We start from the raw sequence: 25895 nt of genomic DNA, 5'->3' as shown, positions 1-25895 counted from the left end.
AGAGACCGAGCTGACAGGTGGGATCTACGTGTCAGGGGCAAGGGAGGGGTTGAGTTGTCGCATCGGTAGGTGGGACCATGGTGGCCCACCCGTCGGTCAATGCTTCCGCGCCACGTTGGGAGATTCCGTGCACTGTACCTCCAGACCGAGGTTGATTTGCAAGCAAGTCTGCAAGCGTTGACCCACGACCACTAGTTCGCTGGGCCCTTCTCTCGGTGGCCGAGAAACATGCGGGGGGCCGCCTAGGGGGCGCCGGCCGTCGGCACTGCATACTCACGCCTTGCCTGGACCGAGAGACTCGGAGACAGTGTGTTTGGATCGGTGCCGAAGTGCATCAAGTCAGTATTCTTGTTATAAGTAAAAATTTGGTGTTTGTTTGGATTGTTGTTAATTTGTTGGCATGTCGATGCTACTTTATTAACTCTAGTTCATCTTTTCGGATCAAAAGTCGTCAAATCATAGGCACGCAAAACCTTCTCGATATTTTAGCATTAAGGGTGTGTTTCGTTTAGAACTAAATCTAGTCATGCCAAAATATTGGCAGACAATAGAAATTTGGTGCTTGTTTGTATAGTTGCCAAAATTTTGGTTGCGAATGGAAATCTAGTCATCTCTCGCAATTTTTTGCCAAATCATTGGTAAAGGTGGGCTAAAAAATTGTTGGCTAAAAAATTGTTGGCCAAAAAATTGAAAAGCCAAATTTTGCCAGGATTTTGCAGGTTAATGTTAGGCATGAACCAAACATACCTAAACTTTTTTTTTTGCAAGACAATGTTAGGCTCAAACAGCCCTTAGAGTCCATCGTGTATTCATGTTCTGTAACTCTAATGTGTTGGTTGGGAGCCCGAAGTTTACAGTACAAAAATTAGCTTACATAAAATTTTAGTGATGATTTTGCTTCACTAAGAGTTGACCAATATTGTTAAGAAATGAGCTAGATTGACATGCATTAAGTTATCCAATAAAATTGCAACAAACCAAACATAAAATAACTTTTATGACACAATTAAAATTTGGATAGCGTATGATTTGGCTACCATCCAAACACATGGTCAACCTCGTGGACTTAAGCCAACACATGACGCATGCTTGGTGCTAAGGGGCACGTTAATTTTATATGATCACTAAAACACGGCAGTACAAAAGGCACAATAATACAACTGTCATGGACGTGCAAAATATAGAATTAAAAAATTCATGTGATGGTGCTAAGGAGTATTTAGTTTAGTTGTTTGATTCGCAAAAAAATATAAAATTCTAATAAACATGATGAATTAAGGTCAAACCATTTACACAGAAAATGACACAATATATCATTATAGGGAGTGTCTATTTCTTAGCTGACTTAGAAATAATTACTTCTCAGTGGACAATCATAACAATCCAATTAAGATTTTCTCATCATTTATACTTATATGAATCTTTCATGAATCTTACTGATTGGATCGGATGATTGTTAGTCTTGGAAATAGTTATTTCTCAGTCGCCTTAGAAATAGCAAAACCGATCATTATATTGTTGCTCATGCAAAGAAAATTCCTAAAATAAGACCAAATTTATAGAATCATGATTTTTATCCAATATATTTCCTAGTACTATGGGTTTTCTAGGAATCAAAGAAACTACGCTCGATTCTAGGCTGTACACTCAGGAGGGCATGAATTCCTAATACCTGGGTTTACATTTTGATTACCTTGTAAATAAACATGTCAACCTGAGAACATGAACAGTGCATTTACAATAAATTCTGAGGAGGAAGAGTCGACGTACTAATTAGTACTACTACATTTCATAGGAAATTTTCTATCCATTTCTATCTCTTGTTTTTACTTCGATGAATCAAACAAACTTTTATGCAAATCATATTCCATAGAGACTAGTAAGCGAGCATGTGCCCGCACGTTCTGTTCTAAAATATAAATCATGTCTTCTGAATCTCCTTCTCTTTAAGTAAACTGCTTTTTATTATCTTTTTTCATTGAGACACTTAATATAGGTGTAATTGTTGAGCGATGTAAGTGTGTACCTACAATTATTGTTTGGGTCACAGCGTGACATTGTTCACATATTTTAAATCAGTTTTCTTGAAAAGTGTGGGCACTATATATTTCGCAACAAACTTTACAAATAAAAATGATTTCATATATAACACATGCTCATGATAATGCAATCCATGTACATGTACGAACAAACCCCACAACAAATAAAATGATCTCCTTCGATACACAAAAAAATGAAAAACTCAACCAAAAGTCTCCAATTCTGAATGCAAGTACTGACAGGGACCCTTGTTCTTCTTAACCCAAGCTCTGTAGCGTTTGGAATACCATTGGTACTATCACCTGGAGGGTGCAGACTTGGAATTTATCACTTTCTATTCAAAATAAAGAACTTTCTCCTCCAGATTCTTCATCATCTATTCTTCCTATAGTTGCACACTCATGTTTAGAGTAATTAGAAATCAGGTAATCAAATAAGGGACTGGATAAGAAGAAAAATAAAATCTGGTAAAAGATCTGAAGCCAAAACCAATTAACGGATCACTATAGGATAAAAATGCATAATCTGAGAAATGAGGGAAGAGTAAAGAAAATGCACACCTGCCAAGCATTGCTTGAGAGAATGAAAGTGTGACATAATGAGGTGCATCACATGTTAAACCTATTCGCATAAAAATGCATAATCTGATAAATGAGGGAAGAGTAAAGAAAATGCACACCTGCCAAGCATTGCTTGAGAGAATGAAAGTGTGACATAATGAGGTGCATCACATGTTAAACCTATTCGCCATCATGGCATCACTGCATCTGCAAATGCTCGCAAAAAATAAATTTGAAGAACATGTTGTTTAGTCCACAGATCCATAAGATTTATCACTTCTTGTTCAGAAAGAGTTCTGTAATTTAAGCGTTACATGGGATCCTTTTAAGTCCAAGAGAATCAGAGGAATCTTATATTGTTGATTTATATTCACGAAATGCAGGTAGTCAGTATGACTTGTATTGTATTTATATCAGTTGAAAATATGTTGTATTTATATCAGTTGAGAATTAAAGTATCTTAGCTTTGCTTAGCTCCGTGACCTGTCATGAACAAACTGGACAGTGATTAACAACCTAGCAAAGAAGATACATGATGACTTTCCAACTCCAAATAGATCAAGAAAAGTAGAGACTTACAAAGCTTTAAATGCAGGCCTGAAAGCAGCCATTTCGCATATACAACATACTGAAACAAAACAAATATAAATGTTGAATTGCAAGTTCTCTATCTAGGTTCAGAAAAGTGATTTCGCATACATACCTAGAGACTAAATGTCAGATTTGCTACCATATGGCATATCAGCAAGACGTTTTGGGCACATGTAACTTGGTGTTCTTACCACCTGGTGTTGAGGTCAAAACACCATCGAACATGTACAAGAAAGAGAACAAATGTTTTACTCCCTCCATTTCACAAAGGTTGGCGTATTTTGTTTCGTTAAGACAAGGCTTTGACCAATGAAAACTCTATTGATAAGTATTTTTTTCATACATGAAATTTATATTAATAGATTCGTTTTTAAAAGTTCTTGCTAATGATCATGGTTTCGTATCATATAACTTACATGTTAATACAGTAATTCTTAGTGAAAGGCTTGTCTTAACGAAACGAAATACGCCAACCTTTGTGAAATGGAGGGAGTAGTACTCACGGAAGATGCCAGATCATCAGAAGTCAATATTTTTTGCAAGCCTAAAGTCACCAGCATTTTTTATGTTAGAATTACAATCATTATCAGGATTGCTGAACTCATACATAAAGCACTGTACTTTGTAAGGGACTAAGTTACATACCAAGTCTTATAGTTTGGCTCTTGGAAATAAAAATATTGGAGCACTGAGACGAATTAGCAGCTTCAGTGCACATTATTACAACATGTTAGAAAGATAATCACATGCTCCAAATATCACATTGGTACTGACCTTCACATCTCGGTGAAGAATGTGATTTCCATGCAAGTAATCAAGAGCCATAAGGAGCTGTACAAGCCACCTGCAATGTTTCTGCAAAATCAGAAAACATGCGTCTTCCTCAGCAGTACAAGCGGTATTTTATTTTATTTCACAAATATATTCCGTCGTCCTGACAAACGAAGTACCAGTTTCCCTTTTCCTGAAAAAGCAACAGATGTCAATTACTAATTAAACTAATACATAAATCCATCTCATCTCTAATGGAATAGATCAGCAGCAAGCGAAATGATGGAAACATGCTTCTATAGTATTTATTCCATCTTGAAACTGTAGAACACACATGGAAAAGAAATCATTGCACTTACGCAAATAAAAAACTACAACAGGAAGTGGTCTGATCAACATACATTTCACTAAAACTACATTTAAATGGGTGTGAAACAGTAATGTGGTACAAACCTAAGGCATTCAAATAAAAAACTACAACATGAAGTAGTATTTAAATTCGTAACATAACTTGAAGAACAACCCTGCACACTACATACCAACCATGGAGAAATTAAAGCATGGATTTGTTGGCAGTTGAAATCTAGAATGCTTGTAAACAACCGGAATATCAATTGGCATTTCAGCAAACACGTGGTGGGTCTGTGAGCAATTGATGTGTTGAGAAATGTCTTACCTGAAATATAGAATGCTTGTGGACAACGATCAAACAACGATGCACCCAATGTGAAGACGACCATGGTTGATGCGCAGCTTCACTGGCCGGGCACGCGCTGCCCTGGGCAGGTGCGGAGACTCCCCTGTCCAGCAAGATCAGGTGGCCGGGGAGAAGTGGATAGCGGCGGCGTGCAGCAGATCAGGTGGCAGGGGCGTGATCGGAATTCCTGGTCTCGTGTGGGGGGATCGGCGGCGGCGGCGGTGCCTCATCGCGTGGCTCTAACGACGGCCACGGACCGCAGGTGGAGGCAAGCGGACGGGGCGGGATGACGCGCGGCAGAGGAGGGCCGCGGACGGAGGGGAGGAGGCGGCGGCACCTCGTCCCGTGGCCTGGACAGCGGCCGCGGATCGTAGGTGGAGGCGAGCGGGCGAGGCGGGCTGAGGTGCGGCAGAGGAGGGCCGCGGAGGGGAGGAGGCGGCGGCGACCTCAGGGTAAGGGAAGGAGGACGGGGGAGTGGGGGGGGGAGGGGGGCGAGGCTGCGGCGGCCGCAGGGGAAGGGAAGGAGGAGGAGGCATTGGAGTCTGGATGGGCGAGGAGAAAAGAAGGAAGAAAATGGTTCGGACGAGGGGCTGAAAGATTCTCCTGTGGGTGGAATTTCAGCCTCAACAGGTCATCACTAAATGCACACGGTTAGCTAGTAATCTGGTGTTCAAAGATTCTGATTGTGGGGCTATTAATACTTTGTGTTCGTTTAGTGGGGTGGACGTTGGAAAAAACATGTTGGTGCCTTTATAAGTAGTAGAGATAGAGATAGAGATTAAGTGAACCTGAACTTGACATTGCAATCCTCGAACAAAGAGACCTTCATAAGGAAAGGGTTTTTCCCATGTGCTGCGTTCGTCCCGTTACTTCTCGTCACACGGCAGGAGTAAAGGTGGCAATCTCGCTCGCAGGCAAGCTCGCCCTCGGGTAGGTACCTGGCGGGTCGCCGGCTAATAATTTAGTTAAATAAATACAACTACTCCCTCCGACCCATATTAATTGTCTCAAATTTGTCCAAATATTAATGTATCTATGCTTAAAAAGTGTCTACATACATGTAATATTTTCATAATTAATATTGATCGGTGGGAGTATTATTTTTAATTAACAAGAGGATCCGGACAAGTTATAACATCTGAAGTTAGTACCGTACTGATGTTGTAAAACAGAAAAAAAAAACTCAATACCTAATTGGCCCCGCACCTACTGAAGCCCAGTAGCCCAAGATTGCGTTTGCTAAACCTAGCAGGTTAGTACCTACAGATATGATGAGTTTTTGTTAGTGTGTCCTATCGTTTTTATTGGCATTATTTTGTGTGTGCTTTTGAGTCCTTATTTTGTGTTCCGATGAAGATTTTGTGGTTCGACCTGCACGTTTAGCCTAAGTACGTTTAACGCTCATGGCTTCTCATCTTTTTTTGATGGGCAACTCAAGGGACTTTCTGAAACCTTTGAAGGCAGTAAGTTCGTGCATGTATTCGACTAGCGGTGTCGTTCTCCAGTCTGATTGCGATATTTTTATCGAAGCCTTGGCGGTACTTTGTGTTGCGAAGATTGATAACCATGAAGAAGATTTCTTTGATAGACTTCATGTAATTCTTAGTTATAGGAGTTACTTTGTAGTTGTTTGGATTTTTATTCAAAGCTTTGTACCTGTAATGGACGTCGTATTTGAATAAAGTTACAGGTGATTCTAAAAAAAAACAGGCTAGCACGCACACCTCCAGGCGATGAGACCACCGAGTCCCCGATCCACCGGGTTCGGGTGCCGGATAAGGCATTGGTTTGCCCGGCAATACCCGACCCGACTGCGAACTTTAAAGGTGTTTTTTGGTTTGCTACCAAAACGTACCAAGCCAATTTTTTAGTCATTGATCAAAATTTGGTGTTTGTTTGGATGGTGACCAAATATTTCGCTAGCCAATGTCACATAGTTAATTTTAGTTCAATTTTTTATTAAAGTTGGCAAATTTTAATTTATGGGCTAGCAAAACCATCACCAATTATTAAAAAAAAATTGGCAGGACAGCCAACAGCCTAGTCATGAGGCGCTTCGTCTCCTCACTCTCCCATCGGACCCCCATCCCCATGCCCCTGACCGTCACCCGTGGTTACTCTGTTTTCCACTCCGGTGAAACTCCTGCAGCAGATTCGAGCTCTTCACTCTCTCTCGGGAAAAGAAAAGGCAAATAGAGGTCTTCGTTTCTTCTTCAATCCGACCATCTTCGCATTTTTTGTGGCACAGGGAGTGCGATCCTTGCTAGCTATTCCCCTGATGCTTTCTTGATCAGACCTGGAGTGCTGGACCAGTGGTCTTGGAGTTGGAGGTAAGGGTTCTTGATTTTCTTCTCTCTCTTTTTTTGCGAGAATATGTAAGGGTTCTTGTTTCTCTTTATTTTTTCGAGAATATGTAAGGGTTCTTGATTTGTTTGAGCAGTTCTCTGGGGGCATTTCCTGGGGTAAACCGTAGGAATTTTCTCGGATTTCTATGGTGTCTGAGAAATCACTGCAACCAAAGTTACCAAACTTAGTGCTAGTGCATCAACCCATGAGGCCGGAGGCTAATAAGTTTGTTCTTGGGACCTGGAGAGGTTTCTCGGAGATTTTTCCGTGTCTTTTGGGGCGAAATTTTGAGGGTTTCGGAAGCGGTTGGGAGCTTGGGATCATAGCCTCCGCTTTGCTGTTTCCTTGAGGTGTTAGGTGTTCAACAGTTTAATAAGGGGGGATTTTGTGTTGTTAATTGTTTGGGCAGGAGAAGAAGAGTATGAGTGGTGGGGTTCCCGAGCTGGCGTGCCGGAAGCGGCTCCGGAGCTGTGACGTAAATGTGAAGAAAAAGGAAGAGGGGAGGAAGAAAATGCACAGCGAGGAGGAGGAGGAGGAGGAGAGGATGGAGATGAATTACATGAAAGTATTCGCTGCAAATTCGGAGAAGAAGAGAAGGGAAATGCCGACCAATCTCAGCGACGAGGAGGAGGAGGAGGAGACGTGGGACACTGACAAGACGGCGAAGAAGATGGTGCACAGTGGCCATGGTAAGGCGACGGACAGGAAGGCGTCCATGGCAACCTTTGAGAAGGTGAAGAAAAAGAAATTGGTGAGCAGTGATGGTGGCGAGAAGAAGATGCAGAGTGGTGATCGTGACAGGGATAAGAGGAAGAACATGCTGTTCCCATTCAACAAGAATAAAGACCCTTTGAAGGAGAAGAACTGGAAGATGCCCAGCCGTCACAGCAGTGACAAGAAGATGGGCAGTGGTGATCATCACAAGGATAAGATGAGGAACAGGCCGCAACCATTGGAAAAGAGTAAACACTCTGAGAAGGAGAAAATGAAAATTCTGAGCAGTCACAATGGTGAGAAGAAAAACATGTGGGGTCATGATCATGAAAAAGATAAGAGGGGGAGCACGCCACTCCAGTGTAGCAAGAATGAAATGAAGAAGAGGATTATGCAGAATACCTGTGATGCAAAGGAGAAGAAAACGTGGCCCAGTGACCGCATGAAGAAGAAGAAGAATGCATCACTTGTTCTCTCCAAGGAGAACAAAATTCAGACGTTGACCAATAACAAGAGGAAGAATACGAACTTGACGGTATCCAATAAGGAGAAGAAAATGAGAACCGATGTTAAGGATAATAAGGAAGAGAGTGATGGCAGATGGAAGGGCCATAACGAGGTGCCAAAGGTGCAAAGTGGTGACAAGGAGAAGAAGAGGAATCTGCCTGCATTCTTCAAGTTCATACGCAACAATTTCCAGGAATTCCTGGTACGTGTAGGTTTCTATTTAGTTTTCATATCTGGCCATGTCATAATGTTGTTAGTTTTGCTGATTAGCCGTTTAAAAAATTGTTATCATACTTTAAGGTGCATTGCTCTGGTCATCTTAGGACCATTTTTTTCTCCCTTCTTTGTATTGTATTTGTACCATGGTGATTATGCTTAAACGTTATGCACGATTTGCAGTTGCTACCACCAATGATTGCACCCAAATTGAAGGATTTGACTAATCGTCGTGTATATCTTAAAGACTCAGAGGGAAAGTCTTCAAAGATCAGGCTATCAGTGGTAGAGGGTTCCCTAGCTTTTTATCAAGGATGGAAGGAATTTATTTCAGACCATTCGATTAAGTCGGGTGATTTCCTCTTGTTTGAGTACATTGGCAAGTCAACATTTTCTGGCATGTCAACATTTTCTGTCCGGGTCTTTGGTATAGATTCTTGTGAAAGACTATCTTTCAATGTTGAAAGGCAGGGTGGAAAGAAGGAACAGAAAGAGAGTCATGCACCTGATGATTTGGTCCCATGTCATGGGGTTAGGAACTCGGAAGACATGAATGGCCATCTCTATGATTCTGGTGAATATCTTGGGAGCAAAGGGACTAAATCAAAACCCAATGGATACATGAATAATCACGAGATTGCTTCCTGTAATTTAGTTTTTAAATCTATGAATGCAGCTTCAGGAACAAGTCATATGGCTGCTGATTCAAAGGAAGATCTTAGCAGAGCAGTAAGTGGGTTTGAATGTGGACCCTTAGTGGCATTAGATAACAAGGATGGATATTTGGCCAATGGGGAGAACAAAGCTAAGAATATTTATCCAATATTTAGCAAAGGAAAATCAAAACATGATGTAATTGAAATTACGGATGAACCTCCTGTAGCACAAGAAACTGAAGATGCGGCGAAGCTAACAACATTGGACACGGCTTCAGAAATGCATGATGTGACTGCTATTACAAAATTAAGAAGAAATGAAATAATTTCAGTGAATGATGCAGCTCCTTTGGCACAAGAACAAGCTGATGCAGTGGAGCTAAAAACATTTTGTTGCCACATAGAAGATTCAAGCATGAAGAAAGAATCTGGGCTGAAGGTTACTACTGCAACAAAATGTCCAGAAATGCATGATTCAGATGAAGGTTTAAGAAGGAAACAAGAAGGAAATGCAGTAAAATTAAAATGTACTACAGATCTGGACAATCCAAACAATGGCAAGATGCATATCATTGGAAATGTTTGCAACAATTATGAAGCTCCTGGAGGTTCTCAGTGTTTGGAGAAATCGAAGAAAGCTATTGTGAGTGGTCATGGAGATCTTGACAGCAGTGAACTGATCAGACCTGAAAATCGACTGAAAACTGAGAAGAAACCGGTTGTTAATTGTAGTGCAATACGGTTAAACCCTGCTGACGAGTCCTATCTGCAACCAATGGCTGGTAAGATATCCAAATCTGGACATATCATGAGAGATCTATCATCCTGTGAATTCGGTGAAAGGGTGCTATTTATCATAATTTTATATGGTTGCTGCAACTATCCGGTTCAATGTCTGTGTACTGTTATTTATAGTATATATATGTAATGTTTATTTTGTAGGCACTACTTTTCAACTTCAAACAGAAAGGGGGCAACCAGAACCTGATATAAATATTGTAAGCAGACAAAGGAACAATATTCCTGTGCGTGCGAACCATGTAGTTGCATGTCAGTCAGGTGAATTGATTCTACCTTGCTTTGTTTCAGTGTAAACTCAGGGAGGCTTTTCAACTGGATAAGGCATTTCTGATTGGACAATGAAATTTATCCATGCAGAACATAACTTCTTGCGACAGGGAGATATGAAGTCCAGTTCTCATGTGATCCCAGTGCCTTTGCTGCCTGTCAAGTCTGAAGTTCTGGAGTCAGATGATCATTCCAGATTGAAGACCGGCATGCAATTCTGCATTCCTTCTACCAGTCAGACATGGCTTGTGAGTTGACTAGACACGATATATAGTCTTCTTTTGCAGTTCCACCATTATCATATTCACCCTACTTGGCTACGAGAAACACCTCTTGGTTCAAATCCTGATGGTCACAATTATGCTTTAGGGGTTTTCCCTACAGTCTTTCCATAAAAAACAAAACCCTACTTGGCTACGCTGTTGTCATTGCATCTTCACGTTTTTTTTTCTAGAATAAGCATCTTCACGTTTTTTAGGCCTATGTAGAAAATTGACATTGATCATCGATTCCTTTTGTTTCAACATTTATCACGGGACGGATTTTCTACACTTACAAACCAGTATTATTAGATGGTTGGGTCTGTATTTCTAAATACATTTTCTACAGAAACTTTATAAATACTTTCACGTGATTATAGTGTTATAGTTATAATTATTGACTGCCAATTGATTATTGAATTAATGGCCAAAGTTAATCTTGGCTGCTGACAGCTGTGTCAGCATGGAAAAGGCCTTTATTTTGTGAAGGACTGAGTGATTATCACCTGGTAGCGGTGCAGTTGGAAACATACATTTACTAGGGCCTCATGTCGAGCGTCACTGAACTGTTTAAACTGTAGAGTAGCTCCTTCGTGGTTGGTGATGCTTGTTGTGTTGAGGCTTGAAGTTTATGTGCAATGTTTCGCTTATCCTAATGCTTTAGTAGATCGTGTTGAAAGACACTCATCTAACATGACCTCCTGACTAGTCTGCTATGTTGTAGTAGGCTAGTGTACAGTTCCTCTTCTTTTTTCCTTTCAGTCCGTCGGGGTGTGTTGCACCTCCGTCGGTGCCACCTTCTTTTGTTTGCTGTTTTCTTTTTGTTTTTTGGGCTCTATTGCTTGCCTTTTTGGCCTTTGTACTTTCGCCATCTTGGAGCATCTTCTAATGAAAATGGCACGCACTTAGGTGCGGATTCGAGAAAAGGGGCATTCATCTACCAAGATCACAGCAATTAGTTATCTTAATACATTTGTAGGTTGTTGTAGAACATACACCAAGATCATAGTATTATTGATGTGGTTCGTAACTAAAGATTTAATCGTGCCTATAAGGCTTGCGACATTTTCTTTACTGGGTAAAGCTTTTGACATTGTTGATGAATATGGAAAACACATTAAGCTGGGACAAGTTTGGCAAAATAAAATACTACTCCTAACTACAAGATAGTGTTTGACAACATCAGATCTCATTCTCGAAATGTTATCATGAGAGCATCTTCATCCTCATTTGTTCATGCTATTAGGTTATCCTGATAGTCCTAGTTGACCCCATTCACCTGCTCACCAATAATATTACTAACATGTTTTTTTGTTATCTTCATCCAGGAGTTACCAAATCCACTCTCCAATGCTGTTTGGCAAAAACAAAGGCAAAACCGGAGCGTTATAATGCTCAAGGATCCCATGAAGAGATTATGGCCGGTCTTTTACCACGAGAACTCCTTATTTGTGGGCTTCACCAGAGGCTGGGAGTCTATCGTTGCTGCAAACAACCTTCAGACTGGGGATGTGTGCACGCTTTTGAAGGATTTGGATGAAGTCGAGCACGTGTACCATGTCGAGATCACAAGAAAGTGAGGACGCTTGCAAGCACGGTGCAGTCCTTCTGGGTAAAACTTTCATCACAGTGCCGTTAAGACTTCTATTTATCCCCAAGCAGCATTAAGCTGACGCTTGTTGTGCCCAATATGATGCAGAGGCATCATGAAGAAACATGCATCTGTCTAACTGGGAACTTTTGACAAGGATGTGGTACTTGCTAGAGTACATCTGTGCGTGTAGTAACCTGGCTGTGGAAGAAGACCTGCTTGGTGTATTTCGGGCAACATCCCAGAAATGTAGCAAGGAACTGCATGTATTTTTGTGGTGCGGTTGGTGTATTTTGTGAACTTGGCCTTGGCCATTTCACTTTTGGTCTTGTGTTCCTTAAATCCCCTGGTAAGATGTCATTCGTCATTGCCTGAATTGGAGTAGTAAAAGACGTAGCACTTGGTTAGCACCGCACGGCACGGGTCCGGCCCGTTACTCCCATATTAAACACACGTCTTTAATTGTAGCCAGTCCCGTCCTTAATGCTCCAATCTACCCGTGCGGTGCTGGGGAATCAAAGCGCCCGTCAATGGAGTACTGTACTCGGGTGTGGGGATTTGGCAGGGGTTGGCAGTTCGTGGCCCTCTCCCTCTTAATTTCAGCTCATCAAACCCCAGCTGCCCCGACCCAAACCCAAAACCCCTCCCGTCGCTATCGCATTCACATCCGTGCTCAGGGCGGACCCTGGTCCTGGACCTGCTGTTGTTGTGATATAAACCTCCTGCTCTTGTGTGCTCTAGTCAAGGACAAGGAGATTATCATGGCCAGTGGCACGCCAGTAGAGGGACACCAACGTTCCTGAACTTCCTGGTGGTGGCTGGGTGCACCATGAGTTTTTCTTTATCCTGCTTCTTCCTTCTCTAGTCGTGAGTGGAATAATTTGGGCGTTATTGCGTAATTTTTTTTCCTGTTCCTTTTCGCCGTAGCAGCGGGTGCTGGATAATTAAGACCTGTTTACTCTAGAAAGAAAGGAATCGCGTGTTAGATACTGATGGAGCAAAGCATACCAAACAGGTGCGCCGTTACTTGTTGATCGTGTGCAAAGAGTGTGGTGCCCAGCAACGGCGGAATGGCAAAGACCTTGTAATCTACCGTGGCGGCTACTAGTAGATCTCTACTCATTTCTCCGCGATGGTGCGCATGCCCGTTTCCTACTTCTGCAAGTTCTCTCTCACGGAAAGACTGCCGTTTTACCTGTCACTTTGACTCTTTGGCTCACGTCAAACTTAGCACTATCTCAGCTAGTAGTAAATGTTTTCTTATAGATTTTTTCTTCCAAGATATTCATGGTGAGAGATTCATCAGCTCATATATCTACATCATCAAATTTATCAATGAAAAACTATATGCCACACAAGCATAGTATTAAAAAAAAAATTAATAAAATTTCATGGTTTTTATAATACGCAAACTACCAGTGTGTTGTTATGAAAAAAACAAACCCAAACTATTGTTAATGATAAATTAGACTAAGAGACTGCTACTATTAAAAAAAATACAGCAAAAGGAAGTCTATTTTATTAGTTGCGGTTGCTAGTAATTTTGTTCGTAACTTTGGTTACAAACATCATTACCATTTCAATCCTCTGTAAGATTATTTTTCTGCATGGAGGGTGATGAGCTTTTTTTTTAATATAAGCATGCCAGGAGCAGGTGTGATGCCACCGATTAATTCCTTTACAGAGTAAATACCATGTATTCTATTATAGCCCGTTTGGCTCGTATCATTTGGGTTTAGAATTCTATAATTCATTTGGATTTTAGTAACAAACATTTTTTCTGTCAAAAAAATAGTACCCAACTTGTTTGGCTGTCACGGAATTTGGTACAAGAATTCAATTTGAAATTCAATGAAATAACATCTATAACTAACCATATTCCTCTTTAAAAGGCATGATCTCTCTGAATTTGTCTCTCGTATATTCTACAAATACATGTGACAGTCAAACATGATTTTGGAATTTGGCATTACAATTCAACCAAATGAAATCTTATATAAAAAAATATTCCTTTTGTTTCTACCAAAGTAAATGAAAGCAGGGTTGCCAAACTAGCTGTTAGTTAAATTGCCGATCGAGAAATATAAACCGTAAACCGTAAGAGAGATACGGAGTAGTTGTAGATGAGTTGCAGAAGTACTACCGATCCGTATTAAAATGGCCACAAAACAAAGTTCGTATTAGAACTAAAACTCGAAAACGAAACGAAATTGAACAGGTGACCCGACTCGACTAGATGCTCAACGGCTCAACGCTCATACTATACGAAGCGAGCCGGTACCGGTGCACCGGTTCCACCAACCCGATTCAATATCGCACGCGAGACGACGGGTCGGCCTTGTCTACTTCTCTCCGCTATAACTCTCGGCTGCGCACCGCGCCGCACGCCGTGTCAAACGCTCTTCTCACATCCAAACAAGCAGCAAAGGCAGCTATGGCCGGCACGTGCGCCCACGTCGAGTTCCTCCGGGCGCAGCCCTGGTGGGCGCTGGCCCTCGCCGCCGTCGGCCTCCTGGTGGCGGCCCGCGCCGCCCTGCGCCTGGCCCTCTGGCTCTACGCCGCCTTCCTCCGCCCGGGGAAGCCCCTGCGCCGCCGCTACGGGCCCTGGGCCGTCGTCACGGGCGCCACGGACGGCATCGGCCGCGCCATCGCCTTCCGCCTCGCCGCCTCCGGGCTAAGCCTCGTGCTCGTCGGCCGCAACCCGGACAAGCTCGCCGCCGTCTCCGAGGAGATCAGGGCCAAGCACACCCGGGCTGAGGTCCGCACCTTCGTGCTCGATTTCGCCGGCGAGGGGCTCGCCGCGGGCGTCGACGCGCTCAGGGAGTCCATCCGGGGCCTCGACGTGGGCGTGCTCGTCAACAACGCCGGGGTCTCCTACCCGTACGCCCGCTACTTCCACGAGGTGGACGAGGACCTCATGCGGAGCCTGATCCGGGTCAACGTCGAGGGCGTCACCCGGGTCACGCACGCCGTGCTCCCCGGCATGGTCGAGAGGAAGCGTGGCGCGATCGTCAACATCGGCTCCGGCGCCGCCTCCGTCGTGCCGTCCGATCCACTCTACTCCGTCTACGCCGCCACCAAAGCGTGAGTTCTCTTCTCTCGCCTTGTTCTTCTGAAATTAGTAGTACTACTTAATTTGCTCTCTGCGTACTATGGGTCTTGCTTGTAGATGGCGGCAGTGGAAGCAACACTGCAAGCTAAGAGCACTCCTTTCTTAACTACTTGTACTTGATTTAGCAGTTCAGATGTTTGTTAGGATCTGGAAATGTTCTAGGAAAACAAAGGATATGGAATCAAACGAAGCACTTTCGGTGTGACTAGTTAGTTCTCCTGTCATACTCATCGTCTGAGAATTCAGATTCTGGTGCCAGCCTAGTTGTGTGGTATATATTGGAGACTGGGGCTCTATAAAAAAGTTAGGATTTTGCTTCGTATGTCTTCAACGTGTTCAGATCTGTTGTGAAACTATGTACATTAGCGAATTGAATTGATATATCATTCACAAATTGTGACTAGATTGATAGCAGAGAGGTTACTAACTTGCTTTTTTTTTTCTTCTCAGGTACGTTGACCAGTTTTCAAGGTGCCTCTATGTCGAGTACAAGGGCAAGGGCATTGATGTGCAATGCCAGGTAACAACGACTCCCCCTTTTTTTTAATATTGTTTTCTGTAGGATTGTCAATATATCAGGATCTGTGAAAACAACAAAAATTTAAATTGAAACAAAAGAATGCATCAGTTGTTCTAAAATAGTGATTCTGATGAACATAAAGAATACTACTCCCTCCGTCCCATATCAAGTGACGTAATATTACATGTATCTAGACGCTTTTTGGTTATAGATACATTCATATTTGGACAAATTTGAGTCACTTAATGTGACGGAGGGAGTATTTATTATGCTAGAAACAATCCCTTCTGATAGCGTTCACAAATTGAAGTACTTCTGGTATTTACAGACTCCCAAGGTGCTTTGTTAATTCATTTTCTCATCTTTCAGCAAAGATTGTATCTCTGTTTTATTGTGCTATTACCTACTTTTTGTCTCTGTTTATTGGGTCGTTTGATAATTCGGTCCTCTAAAGTGCCCCATACTTGTTAAAAAGACATGTAGATAGATTGTTTGTATGAGAAACGAGGAGCTTTGGAATTCTGCTAAAATCTAATTATCCGAATCGCCTATCCAGCCTGTCACTGAGCTCTAACTTGACTCCTCTGATATATTCAGGTGCCTTTATATGTGGCAACAAAGATGGCATCAATCAGGAGATCTTCCTTCCTTGTGCCATCAGCTGATACTTATGCTCGTGCAGCTATTCGTCACATTGGTTATGAGCCGAGGTGCACACCATACTGGCCACACTCCGTTATGTGGTTCTTAATCTCTCTTCTTCCAGAGTCACTTGTAGACAGCACACGATTGAGCATGTGCATCAAAATCCGCAAGAAGGGACAGGCCAAAGATGCTAAGAAGAAAGCACAATGATGTTTCATAAGCTTGCTTATTGTTGAGATTTGTTGTGTTCAATCATCATGTGTAATGGACAAGTACTTCTTCTAGCTTTGTTTCGCTGCTTCAGCTTTGTTACCTTCCCATCCTACTAGATTGGACTCTTGGTGTTCTTTCCACGATTGTGAACCACAAAACTTGTACCTTCATTTCCAAATATGCAACCAGCTGCACTCAAGATGGAAATGAAATTAACCAAATCGTGTAATTCCCTCTACAGTTATTTTTCAGCTTTGTTAGTAGGTTGGTTTGCTCACTGTAATATCCTCCCATGATGACATTCCTTGCAAATTTAATCTACTCCGTAGAGGAAATGGCTATCCAGATAACACCAGGCTTTGGTCTATCCAGGTAACACATGGTGTTTCTTCCCCTTTCTGCATCTTCATCAATGCCATATCTCTTGATCATAATCATGATGTCAATAATGAAGGTTCACACCACCGTTTTTAGAAAATTCTCTTGTCTTTGTCATTTCTCTTACTACTCATTTCAGTTTTGGCTACTCGGCATCATGCTGGAGGAAAAAAAAAAGCTTCACAAATCCTTTAGCACAACAGCTCTGTAAAAGGGCAGCAGAATTACGCAATGTCAAATTACACCTGCTGTTCAAATATGCAATAAGCAGATGGGCACACACCAAAATGTTGTATCTCATTTGGGGTGTCAATGATACAAGAGAGGGGCTTTGCTTTCTGAAAGGAGTTTTGCAAATTTGCAACATACAGTTCTTGTAAAGACTGCCTCGAACTATTGCTCGCACACCAGCGTAAGCTCTTCTATACAAAGTTTGTGAAAAACTCAGGAAACACATACAGAGAATGGACATACTTTCCTGAGCTTTTTCAAATATTATTTGAAAGAAGCTCAGGAAACACATATGGACAATGGAGGTTTTCTCTTCAGTTCTTTTCTGAAATATTATGTGTCACGGCCGTTACTTGTAAGTTGAGCCTCTTGATCGTCGCCTCGGATGATTGCTGTTTTCCCCATCGATCTCTGGCTAAGCATTCGAGCGACACCACTTCTTAGCCTTTGAAACTGTGATCCACTGACAGATTGGCTGCCACCCATTGCTCTCTCAAGTTCCTCTGAAAGTGCTTTGACAAGGTCGTCGAAACGCCGTTTGGATGTCGGGTACCTTGATATTGACTTTGTGATCCCTTGTAATCTTGCATAGGATCAAAAGTATCAGAAAAAAGAAGGGGGAACTGCCTTTGACAAGCGGGTAGAGTGGCAGAAAGAAATACCTCCGAGCAAATGCATCTATTTCTGCTTGTTGTCGCTCATTCAGTGATGCCAAATGTGGAAGAGTCGCCTTGAGGCGTTTCGGGTCGCTGATCAGCAGTACCCTTTTTTTTAAGTATGCTTCCTCCTCTTCTGTAAAATTCTCGGCTTTGATTTGATCTTTAATGACCATCAGAGGGTCAAAGAACCAATCAAATACTGTATTCTTAGGCCTATTGTCAGATGTTATCTCACAGCCATCACCTGCACATTCCATTAGGCAAGTCAAGCTAAATCATAATGCCTCTTTTGAATGGACTAATGTAGAAAGTCGTTTTTACTTACTTAGAAGAAGGCCATCGGAATTAGCCTTCACAGATCGGAGGAGTGCATTGAGAATAACATATGCTGGCAAACCAACATTAATTACTCCGCTGCCGACTTTGCCTGACTTTGTTTCTTCAATATCTTTCGATGTTATCACTCCTTCAGAAACCAGAGTCTCACCATGGTGCTTACACTCGGCGAATAGGTGATCTAGCATCTACACACCATTATAAATTAATTAAACAGCACAAAGTTTGGATCATGGAATGATAACCTGCCTTGCAAAGTAAATTGAAAATGGCATGATCAACTAGCATCTGTAATCATTAGAAATGTAAACAGGTGTCGCTCTCAACATAACAGAAGACATAGAAGGTGCGTTTCCACCAAATTGCAGTAACAATAGTTCTTATTACAGGGAACACAATGCAACAAAATATGCCAAAGCCAGGAAAATATCACCTTGAATGGATTGAATTCATCAAAGCTGCTCTTAAATGATGTCATGCGTGCTGGAGCTTTCTTCTCATCTTGCCTGTCCTTGAACGAGGCTGGCCTTGATAGCGGACCACTCTGTGTGGAAACTTCATTTTTTCGATATGCAAACCTATGAGTGATTTTCAGCTAACTTGGTTCAGAAGCGACAACACGAGGGTTCGAGGAAGATACTGATATATGGAATACATCATTTATACCTAGGAAAGCAAGATCCTTGTGCCATGTCAAGTACATCATTTGTATATTCGTCAAAGATGGACACTGATGATATTACATAAAATAGTCCCATGAGAAGTGAAGATTCCTGGTATATCAACAAGACTGCAGGAGTAAGCTCCATGACTTCACCACTAATAAGTTAATTAAGCCAATACTTGATGTTAGAAGTAAAAACATTTTGTTTCCGATAAATTCTTGTTTATACCTGATAAACCACAATGGCAGCATATACACCTAGAGGAACACTGGAGATGATGGAAGCTAGAAAGGCTCCTAAAACGGCAAATGGCCAGAGAAGAATAGCAAGACCAGCGAAAGGCACACAAGCTGTTTCAAGAAAAGGTCCTTCTCTGCCAACTAGATCTTCAATTAGTCTCTTCCATCCTTTAAAAAGCATCACTGGTAACTTGTACAAGGCGATTACTGTGAACATTATTCCATCCGTCAAGAGTCCACATGCGGCAGCAAATACTGCACCAGGAATGTCAAGCACTCTGGAAGATGCAGGGTTAATTATGTTTGATTTTGTTATACAGAATTCTTTAAGAAAAACAAGAACGACATAGGTATGTAGAATAGCATCAAATTAGGAATTATAGCATTGGGGACTTCATTTGACGAAACAAACTTCCTCGTATCCTTAGTCTGTGCTTTTTGCTGAAAGTTTGTCCAAGCATAAGATGGAAAAGCTAACACCGAGAAATTTGTTAATTTCTCAGGCTGAGGAGACATAGAAACAAAAGAAGAAGTCAAACCTTATCTCAAATGGCGTTCCACCAGGAGGTGCATGAAAACGTAAATCATCCATAATTGAAAAATACGAATGGAATAGCATGTCTTTCAGGTCCCTGACTACGGTACAGCTTCCTGTGATAGTGCTCCATGTCCCATCCTGCATTTCAATTTAGTTATCCATGTAAAGTAAGTATAAACAACACAATTCCAAAGTAACGCCATGAAAATAAAGTGCAAGTAAAACCATAGGTAAAACATACCACAAGACAGTGAACTAGTGGCCTTTCTTTTCCTTCCCCAGCAGCATCAAATGTGGCCATTACTGGTGCTAGAAAACCATAAACTAAACCAGCAATTACGCTTCCAACGATGCCAACTATCAGCCATAGCACTAAAATCCCAGATGCAGAAATAAGAAGCAGAAGTTTTACAACAGGCCCCACCAACTTGGATCTGCCTTTACAAAGAGGTGATTACTGATCAGCTATTCACCACATCTAAGTACATATAAATTCATTACATGGTATATGTCTTTCTAGATAGATATGCACAAAACGGTGAACACTACCTGATGATGCAATAGTATGTCCAAACCACATGCATAGGCCATAATCCTAGAATGATTGCAGAAATTCCAACCGTCATAATAAGCCATGCCCATGGGCCAAACAAAACACCTGGATTGGCAAAAATAACAAGGAGGATTGCAAATTAGAACCTGAATACTCGTGCTAAAAATGCATCAGAATTTAGCAAGATCATAATTTAACTTAAATATCGATTCTGCATTAAAAAAATCGTCAAGCACAAATAACAAAGTTCAACTAAAAGCTCTGAAATCAATAAGCCATACATGCAAAAGGCTCAACCAGGTAATATGGCTAATGTCCAAATTGTTAACTCATCTGTGCTATGCGTATGACAAAATTTAGTACGACGTCCATCCGACACACTGGCTGCACCGTTCAATTTAATTGGCTGACCTCTGCATCTGTTCGATCAGAATATCGGACGCAGGTCGGACACAAAGTGTCAGATGCAGAGTACTTCTGTTGTTAACTGCAGTTTCAAAAAAAAAAAAAAACTTGGGCGTCCTATGAAATTTGGCTTCCAACTCATACTAAAGAGAAACAAAACAATGGCATCCTATAAAATTTGGCTTTCAACTCATACTATCTTAAAGTGAATCCATCCAGGGGCATGTTCGTTCAGAAAATGTGCCTATCCAGATAATATAAACACCCATCAGTTCCATTGTTACTGAAACTGAAAGTACTCTATTGAAAATATGAGAATACTTGCAAACCTAATGAAAGCAACCCAGTTTCATTGTAACTTCGTAAGTATGAATCGTACAACAGGTATTCATTTGAAGTATTGTTAAATCCTCCAAGAAATGAGCTCTGCTACCGATTTCTCCAAAAAAAAATGATCCAAGATAGTAAAGGCCAAGATAGTAAAGGAACAAAGCATCAGGATGACCAAAGCAATCACATGATGGACCAGACAATTATCCATTCTGCATTAAATAATGCATCAAAATATACTATTGTACGAAATCACGCTCCTACAAAAACGTCATCCAATGCAATTCCAATCTCATGCTACCCTAGGACAACAAAGAGAAGCAACATAGACATAGCAAAGTGAACCAATAGAGCAGGTGTTGTGCTCACCTTTGATGATCCCCAGGAGAAGAAGGCCACAGAAGAACGGCAAGAACTTGAAACAGCTCCAGACAGAGACCCAGAGCCCAGTGGATGGCTCCATGACAACCTCGGTCAACTCGAGACTTGCTCAATTCCTTTCTTTCCTTCAAGACCAATCAAAGTTATCCAACCCCCAAACTTGGCAAGACGGGAACAAAACAGTTAGAAAAGTGAACCTCCTTCCAGAAAGCACAACGAACCGCTGCAGATATGGAGAACTGAAAGCGGCACCCACGCAAGAACTGCCAAGAGAGGCAGGAGGAAGTGCGGTCTGCTGACTGCCCGGTGGTGGTTGGAGTTTGGCAGCAGCCTGGCGGCTTGGGGATTGGCGATTGGTATGGGCGGTTAACTAAACAAGAACCACCACCAAAAGGGAAGCAAGAAAACTAGCAATAAATGGGGACAAAGCGGAACTGGCCTCGCAATCGCCCTGCGCGCGCTGGCACTGTTGTGTTGGCTGAGCCATGAGAGAATCTGATGCTAAGGCAGCTGGGTTTAATACTGTTTTCGGACTTTTTGGCTTATAAGTCACGAAAGCATCAAATTAGTTGTTTTCGGTTTTGGTTTTGGCTTTTGACATTTGACTTGATATTGTTAGATGATGGTATAAGCAAAAAACCATTTAGGTGCTTTTGTGGCTTATAAGCCAAAAATCAAAAGACATTTTTAAGCCCAACCAAACAGTTCCTAAGCAGCAACTAGGGCAGGAAGGCAACTGGAGCAGAGCGGAGGTTCCTTGTTCATGGGACCGTGCGATTGATCGGTCGATTTGTTTAGTACCGGGAGTTTTGGAGAAGGAAAGGAGCTCGCTTTGCAGTTTGCTGGTGGGGTGCAGGTTGGCCCTGCAGCATCCAGCAGGAGGGAAGGAAGAGGTGTGAGGAAAGGGACGGGACAACGAATGGTCGTGATGAGATGCGTCGTTCCGAGGCAAACACACGAAGACTGGAGACAGAGAGATCGGGGATTCAGGGGTCAATGGTCAAGGCTAAATTTTGACAGGATTGAAATGATGCTCCAATTGAATCGCAATTTCCAAAAATTTGATATCTGGATTAAGATTTCCGTGTTCAGGAATAAATGTTTGAGTGAATTTTACTTTTTTATCTTCTAATAACAGCCCGTTCGGGAGGCCTCGTTTTAAATTTTTGAGTGAACTTTACTTCTGATCTTCTAACAGCCCAGTAGGGAGCCCTCCGAACAATATGGCTCAGATTTTTTGTCCTTGGTTGCGAGAGTGGACAAGAACTTGCGTCCCCTAATTCTAGTTGGGGCCGCAGCCGTTTTTTTGTCTATTTGGTTATGTTGTAAAGACATTATTTTTGATAGAAAAAAGGTGCATTCTTGTATGCAGGTGTTGCTCTTATGTACAAATTTGCTGCGATTATGGGCGTTGTTACGGAAGGTGCAACACAAGGAACCGATGGAATTTGGCGCTAAGCGACTAGAGTGGATCACCATGGAGTTTATATTCCGGTTTGGGTGGCGTGCTAGCTCTAGGTTACTTAGTATGTAGACCGGTTTCATGTGTGACCTATCACACTCTTTTACGGTTGTATGGATCCTGGATGCAGAGGCCAGGGGTAATAAAGATTTCATTTTCTTTTAATAGGATTTCATTTGGTTCATAAAACATGTTTGTTGCCACACGATGATTTTTATAGACGGATTGGGATTAGTTATACTGTGATTTCATGAAATTTCAGACTGAACTCATGTACCCAATTCCATGCCAACTAAACAAATTGGTTTTTGGAATCCAAAATGAACTCTATAATCTAATCCCAAATGATGGTGCCAAAGGAGTAATATTTTGTAATTTTATGACAACACTGCCACATATTGACCATTAGTTGATATCTTACGATAGTTCTTACCCTAATTTATGATTTTCCTGATTTAACAAATTTGACTCACCTATCAAGCTGACTGGCAACTAAGGGTTTAGGGTTTTGATAGCTCTAAAACACAATCTCTCAGTTCACGGTCAAAGAAGTTCTTTTAAATTCGTGATGCACCTCAATAATCAAGTGTTCGGGTTGTCTGCTTACTTACAAAAAAAGAAGGTGTCTGCTCAGTTAGCTACCACGTCATCCTGACATGTAGATCCACTTATAATTTTGGCAATTATATATAAACCAGCAGAGAGTCACAACTAAAAGGTAAAATATGAAAACCTATTTTCGATATGTAAAAACTGCCAGGTGATCACAACTATGAGAGTAAAAAAACACTCTAAATATTTTGCACGAGATGTCGTTGATACTATGAGAAATATAAGGGGCTGTTTGGTTTGAACCCACAATTGACTTGCCAAATATTTGCTTGTCAAAATATTGGTTGAGGTTTTGCTTGCCCATGATTTGGCCAACTTTGGCCAAAAATATGAACTAGAGTTTGTAGTGGAGAATTGGCTTGCCAAAAAATTGGTTTTGATCCAAACAAGAACCAAATCTTGATCAATGACCAAAAATTTGGTAGGGCATGGTTTGGCCACCATCCAAACATACCCTAAGATTGTTAGGTTATCATGTCACAATTATGAGATAAAAGGGTGTTACGCCTCTCGCAGGTGTTGTCTCTTAGTGTTATATGTACAATAGTTGTTACTCCCTCCGATTCTAAATTCTTGTCGTTGTCATTCACACCAAAACTTTTTAGGGACAAATGCCCTTTCAAATGGCCTCGGTGTCATGGCTGAGGTGGCGGTGCTTCTCCCATTTGCGCCACCACGCCCCGATGGAGCGCCGCCTTGCCACCTCGTCATCATCAGCTCCGCCGCTAGGGTTCCTCGCCCGCACGGGAAACGGTACGGCCGCCGCGGCAAGCGGCAGAGCGGTTAGAGTAGGTCGAGTGCACCATCGTTGGAGATGGGGAGGACGGTGGCGGCAATTGCTCGCTGGAGTTGGGGAGGAGAAATGGGTTTTAGCGGTGGGGGAGGGTTTTTGCGGCGGAATGTGAGGCATTGATACCGAATACGATCCACGACTCGCCATGTATGCCTCCGTTCGCATGTCTTTTTGTGTAAACCGAAGCGCTGTTTTTGGGCCGGCCCGTTTTACGGTACCTGGTCAGGCTATTTTTTGGCCCAAAAACCGCATAAGCCGATGCGGATCGTCATATGCGGGATTGCTAGAGATGCTCTATGTCAGTATTTTAAAAGTTTCACCATTCACAAAAAGAAAAGTTATCAACACCTACAACTCAAAATTATTTTTATTAAATATTTGTATATTATACTTATTTGATATTGTACATGTTGGTACATTTTTACAAACTTGGTTGAACTAATAAATTTGAATTTACGACAATACTAGAACTTCTTATATTTATAAATTGATGTATTATTAAAATGAAAATTTAAACTTCTATAAATCACAATACCTTCTGCCTAGCGAGCATTCAGCGGAGCAAAACGCCGTACACAGACTCATCACAGTACACGCCATCAACCGATCAACGAGGGCGATTATAAAACCCTGCAAAAAAAAAAATCAAGTGCATGAGTATAAAACCCTGCAAAGCAAAGGCAGAAGGCAAACCAATTATCCTTATGGCAAACATATAACTCTTAAAAAAAGGATCTTGCGTTTTCTTGTGGCGCAACATGTGTTTCTGTTACGCACCACGTGTTTGCATTTATTTATTTGTGGTGAGATTCGACATATCATATCATGACATCTAATATCTACTTTTTTTCACTCTTTTTTCAGTTCAAAAATATCTACTGTACTTTTTTTTATCACGTTTCTGGGAACGTGGGATCAAGTTTGTTAGAAAACGAAATGTCGAATCGTGCAAACTGTGGAGCTCTGGCTATGTACTCCTATTTGTTTTCAGTTCACCCAAATCGTAGGATTAATTCAGGCACCAGAATAAATGTTCCAAATATCTGACAACTTCTGTGGTTTTTCTGGCCGCTATTAGGCCGGTCAGGGCAACTTCTTCCGTTTGCAATTCGGCCTGCCTTGTCTTTCTGGACTTGGGCCCTGCGAAAAAATGTCAGACCACCGATACTAAAAGAAAAATCGCGCCAAAGGAACAATGGTCCAACCCTTAGATTGAAGTTCACGGTGTTGGGCGAATGTATCCTTTTCTCTCGTCTCTGTGTGTGATTTATAGTGTGGACCGACTGATTATATTTCCGACCACCGCAAACAGTCACAGGCACGCGTACCTGAAATACCTGATGCACTAGCAAGCTGATGGCACAAAGACGAGGATCGCGCATGCGACGGAGATCTTCTCCGGCCTCCGGGCCACTAACTAGCACTCCAGCTTGTTTGACTCCCAGAGAAGAAAGAACCCACCGGCCGGCCGGGCCAGTGCCCGGCCCAAGAAGGTTAAAGACGTGCACGCCCGCCCGCCCGGCCGCCTCAAAAGATCATAAAGGCCCTACGTCCGGCACGATTCCAAGCGATCATGCCGAGCAGGTCGTTGTGCTTTCGCGCTGATGGAGAGAAAGAAAGGAGCGTGACCTGACATTGACAAGAGCTTTTCTTTTCCCCTATAGCTAGAGAGAATATCGATCACTAGGTCAAATCTCTGCGTAGGTGAATCAACGGTGTGAGAGACGTTCCGACGGTAGACCGGGCATGGCTATGGTTAGATAGATCATGGAGATATTGGACCAGTAGTATCATATATGGAGCCTG

At 42.0% G+C, this 25895-nt stretch overlaps 3 protein-coding genes and 1 long non-coding RNA gene across 7 annotated transcripts; 2 read left to right on the top strand and 2 right to left on the bottom strand.

Annotated features, from left to right (window-relative positions):
- Positions 1-2499: 2499 nt before the first annotated feature.
- LOC112271809 lies at positions 2500-3512 on the bottom strand. The gene is made up of 3 exons (XR_002965262.1): positions 3304-3512; positions 2781-3228; positions 2500-2661 (listed from the first exon to the last, which is right to left on the bottom strand). It is a non-coding gene; the product is annotated as an uncharacterized LOC112271809 (long non-coding RNA).
- Positions 3513-6706: 3194 nt separating this feature from the next.
- Positions 6707-12393, top strand: LOC100833814 (B3 domain-containing protein Os02g0598200). Of its 3 annotated transcripts, XM_003575244.4 has the most exons (7): positions 6710-6989; positions 7415-8428; positions 8626-9880; positions 10041-10157; positions 10257-10414; positions 11755-12038; positions 12126-12393. In XM_003575244.4, exons 2-6 carry the CDS (start codon positions 7427-7429, stop codon positions 12004-12006), a joined length of 2784 nt encoding a protein of 927 aa, XP_003575292.2. In that variant the 5' UTR covers positions 6710-6989; positions 7415-7426; the 3' UTR covers positions 12007-12038; positions 12126-12393. The 3 variants fall into 3 exon arrangements, with proteins under 3 accessions (XP_010235639.1, XP_003575292.2, XP_014755477.1); XM_014899991.2 differs by having other exon boundaries at positions 11755-12393; XM_010237337.3 differs by lacking the exons at positions 11755-12038; positions 12126-12393 and having other exon boundaries at positions 6707-6989; positions 10041-10096; positions 10188-10330.
- Positions 12394-14391: 1998 nt separating this feature from the next.
- LOC100833506 (very-long-chain 3-oxoacyl-CoA reductase 1) lies at positions 14392-16852 on the top strand. The gene is made up of 3 exons (XM_003575243.4): positions 14392-15101; positions 15580-15649; positions 16247-16852. Exons 1-3 carry the CDS (start codon positions 14452-14454, stop codon positions 16502-16504), a joined length of 978 nt encoding a protein of 325 aa, XP_003575291.1. The 5' UTR covers positions 14392-14451; the 3' UTR covers positions 16505-16852.
- Positions 16853-17109: 257 nt separating this feature from the next.
- LOC100827178 (uncharacterized membrane protein At3g27390) lies at positions 17110-21748 on the bottom strand. 2 transcript variants are annotated; one of them, XM_010237336.3, is made up of 10 exons: positions 21211-21748; positions 20103-20211; positions 19795-19991; positions 19555-19691; positions 19005-19293; positions 18778-18884; positions 18545-18689; positions 18101-18299; positions 17779-18019; positions 17110-17699 (listed from the first exon to the last, which is right to left on the bottom strand). In XM_010237336.3, exons 2-10 carry the CDS (start codon positions 20131-20133, stop codon positions 17450-17452), a joined length of 1596 nt encoding a protein of 531 aa, XP_010235638.1. In that variant the 5' UTR covers positions 20134-20211; positions 21211-21748; the 3' UTR covers positions 17110-17449. The 2 variants fall into 2 exon arrangements, with proteins under 2 accessions (XP_010235638.1, XP_003572687.1); XM_003572639.4 differs by having other exon boundaries at positions 19795-19987; positions 21211-21747.
- Positions 21749-25895: the final 4147 nt, after the last annotated feature.

This window comes from Brachypodium distachyon, chromosome 3 (genome assembly GCF_000005505.3).
Source record: "Brachypodium distachyon strain Bd21 chromosome 3, Brachypodium_distachyon_v3.0, whole genome shotgun sequence".
Classification (NCBI taxonomy): domain Eukaryota; kingdom Viridiplantae; phylum Streptophyta; class Magnoliopsida; order Poales; family Poaceae; genus Brachypodium; species Brachypodium distachyon.
Note: the sequence above shows the minus strand (reverse complement) of the source record. Positions and strands in the feature narration are given on the sequence as shown.

Bases quoted from the DNA above. Each gene is read 5' to 3' on its own strand.
- LOC100833814 (XM_003575244.4), top strand. From the start codon at position 7,427: ATGAGTGGTGGGGTTCCCGAGCTGGCGTGCCGGAAGCGGCTCCGGAGC. The intron at 8,429-8,625 runs GTACGTGTAGGT...CACGATTTGCAG, and splicing joins ACAATTTCCAGGAATTCCTG to TTGCTACCACCAATGATTGC. The intron at 10,158-10,256 runs GTGAATTGATTC...TTATCCATGCAG, and splicing joins TGTAGTTGCATGTCAGTCAG to AACATAACTTCTTGCGACAG.
- LOC100833506 (XM_003575243.4), top strand. From the start codon at position 14,452: ATGGCCGGCACGTGCGCCCACGTCGAGTTCCTCCGGGCGCAGCCCTGG. The intron at 15,102-15,579 runs GTGAGTTCTCTT...TTTTCTTCTCAG, and splicing joins GTCTACGCCGCCACCAAAGC to GTACGTTGACCAGTTTTCAA. The intron at 15,650-16,246 runs GTAACAACGACT...TGATATATTCAG, and splicing joins GCATTGATGTGCAATGCCAG to GTGCCTTTATATGTGGCAAC.
- LOC100827178 (XM_003572639.4), bottom strand. From the start codon at position 21,304: ATGGAGCCATCCACTGGGCTCTGGGTCTCTGTCTGGAGCTGTTTCAAG. The intron at 19,988-20,102 runs GTAGTGTTCACC...TTGTAAAGGCAG, and splicing joins ACATACTATTGCATCATCAG to ATCCAAGTTGGTGGGGCCTG. The intron at 19,294-19,554 runs GTTTGACTTCTT...TGCATCTTCCAG, and splicing joins GGAACGCCATTTGAGATAAG to AGTGCTTGACATTCCTGGTG.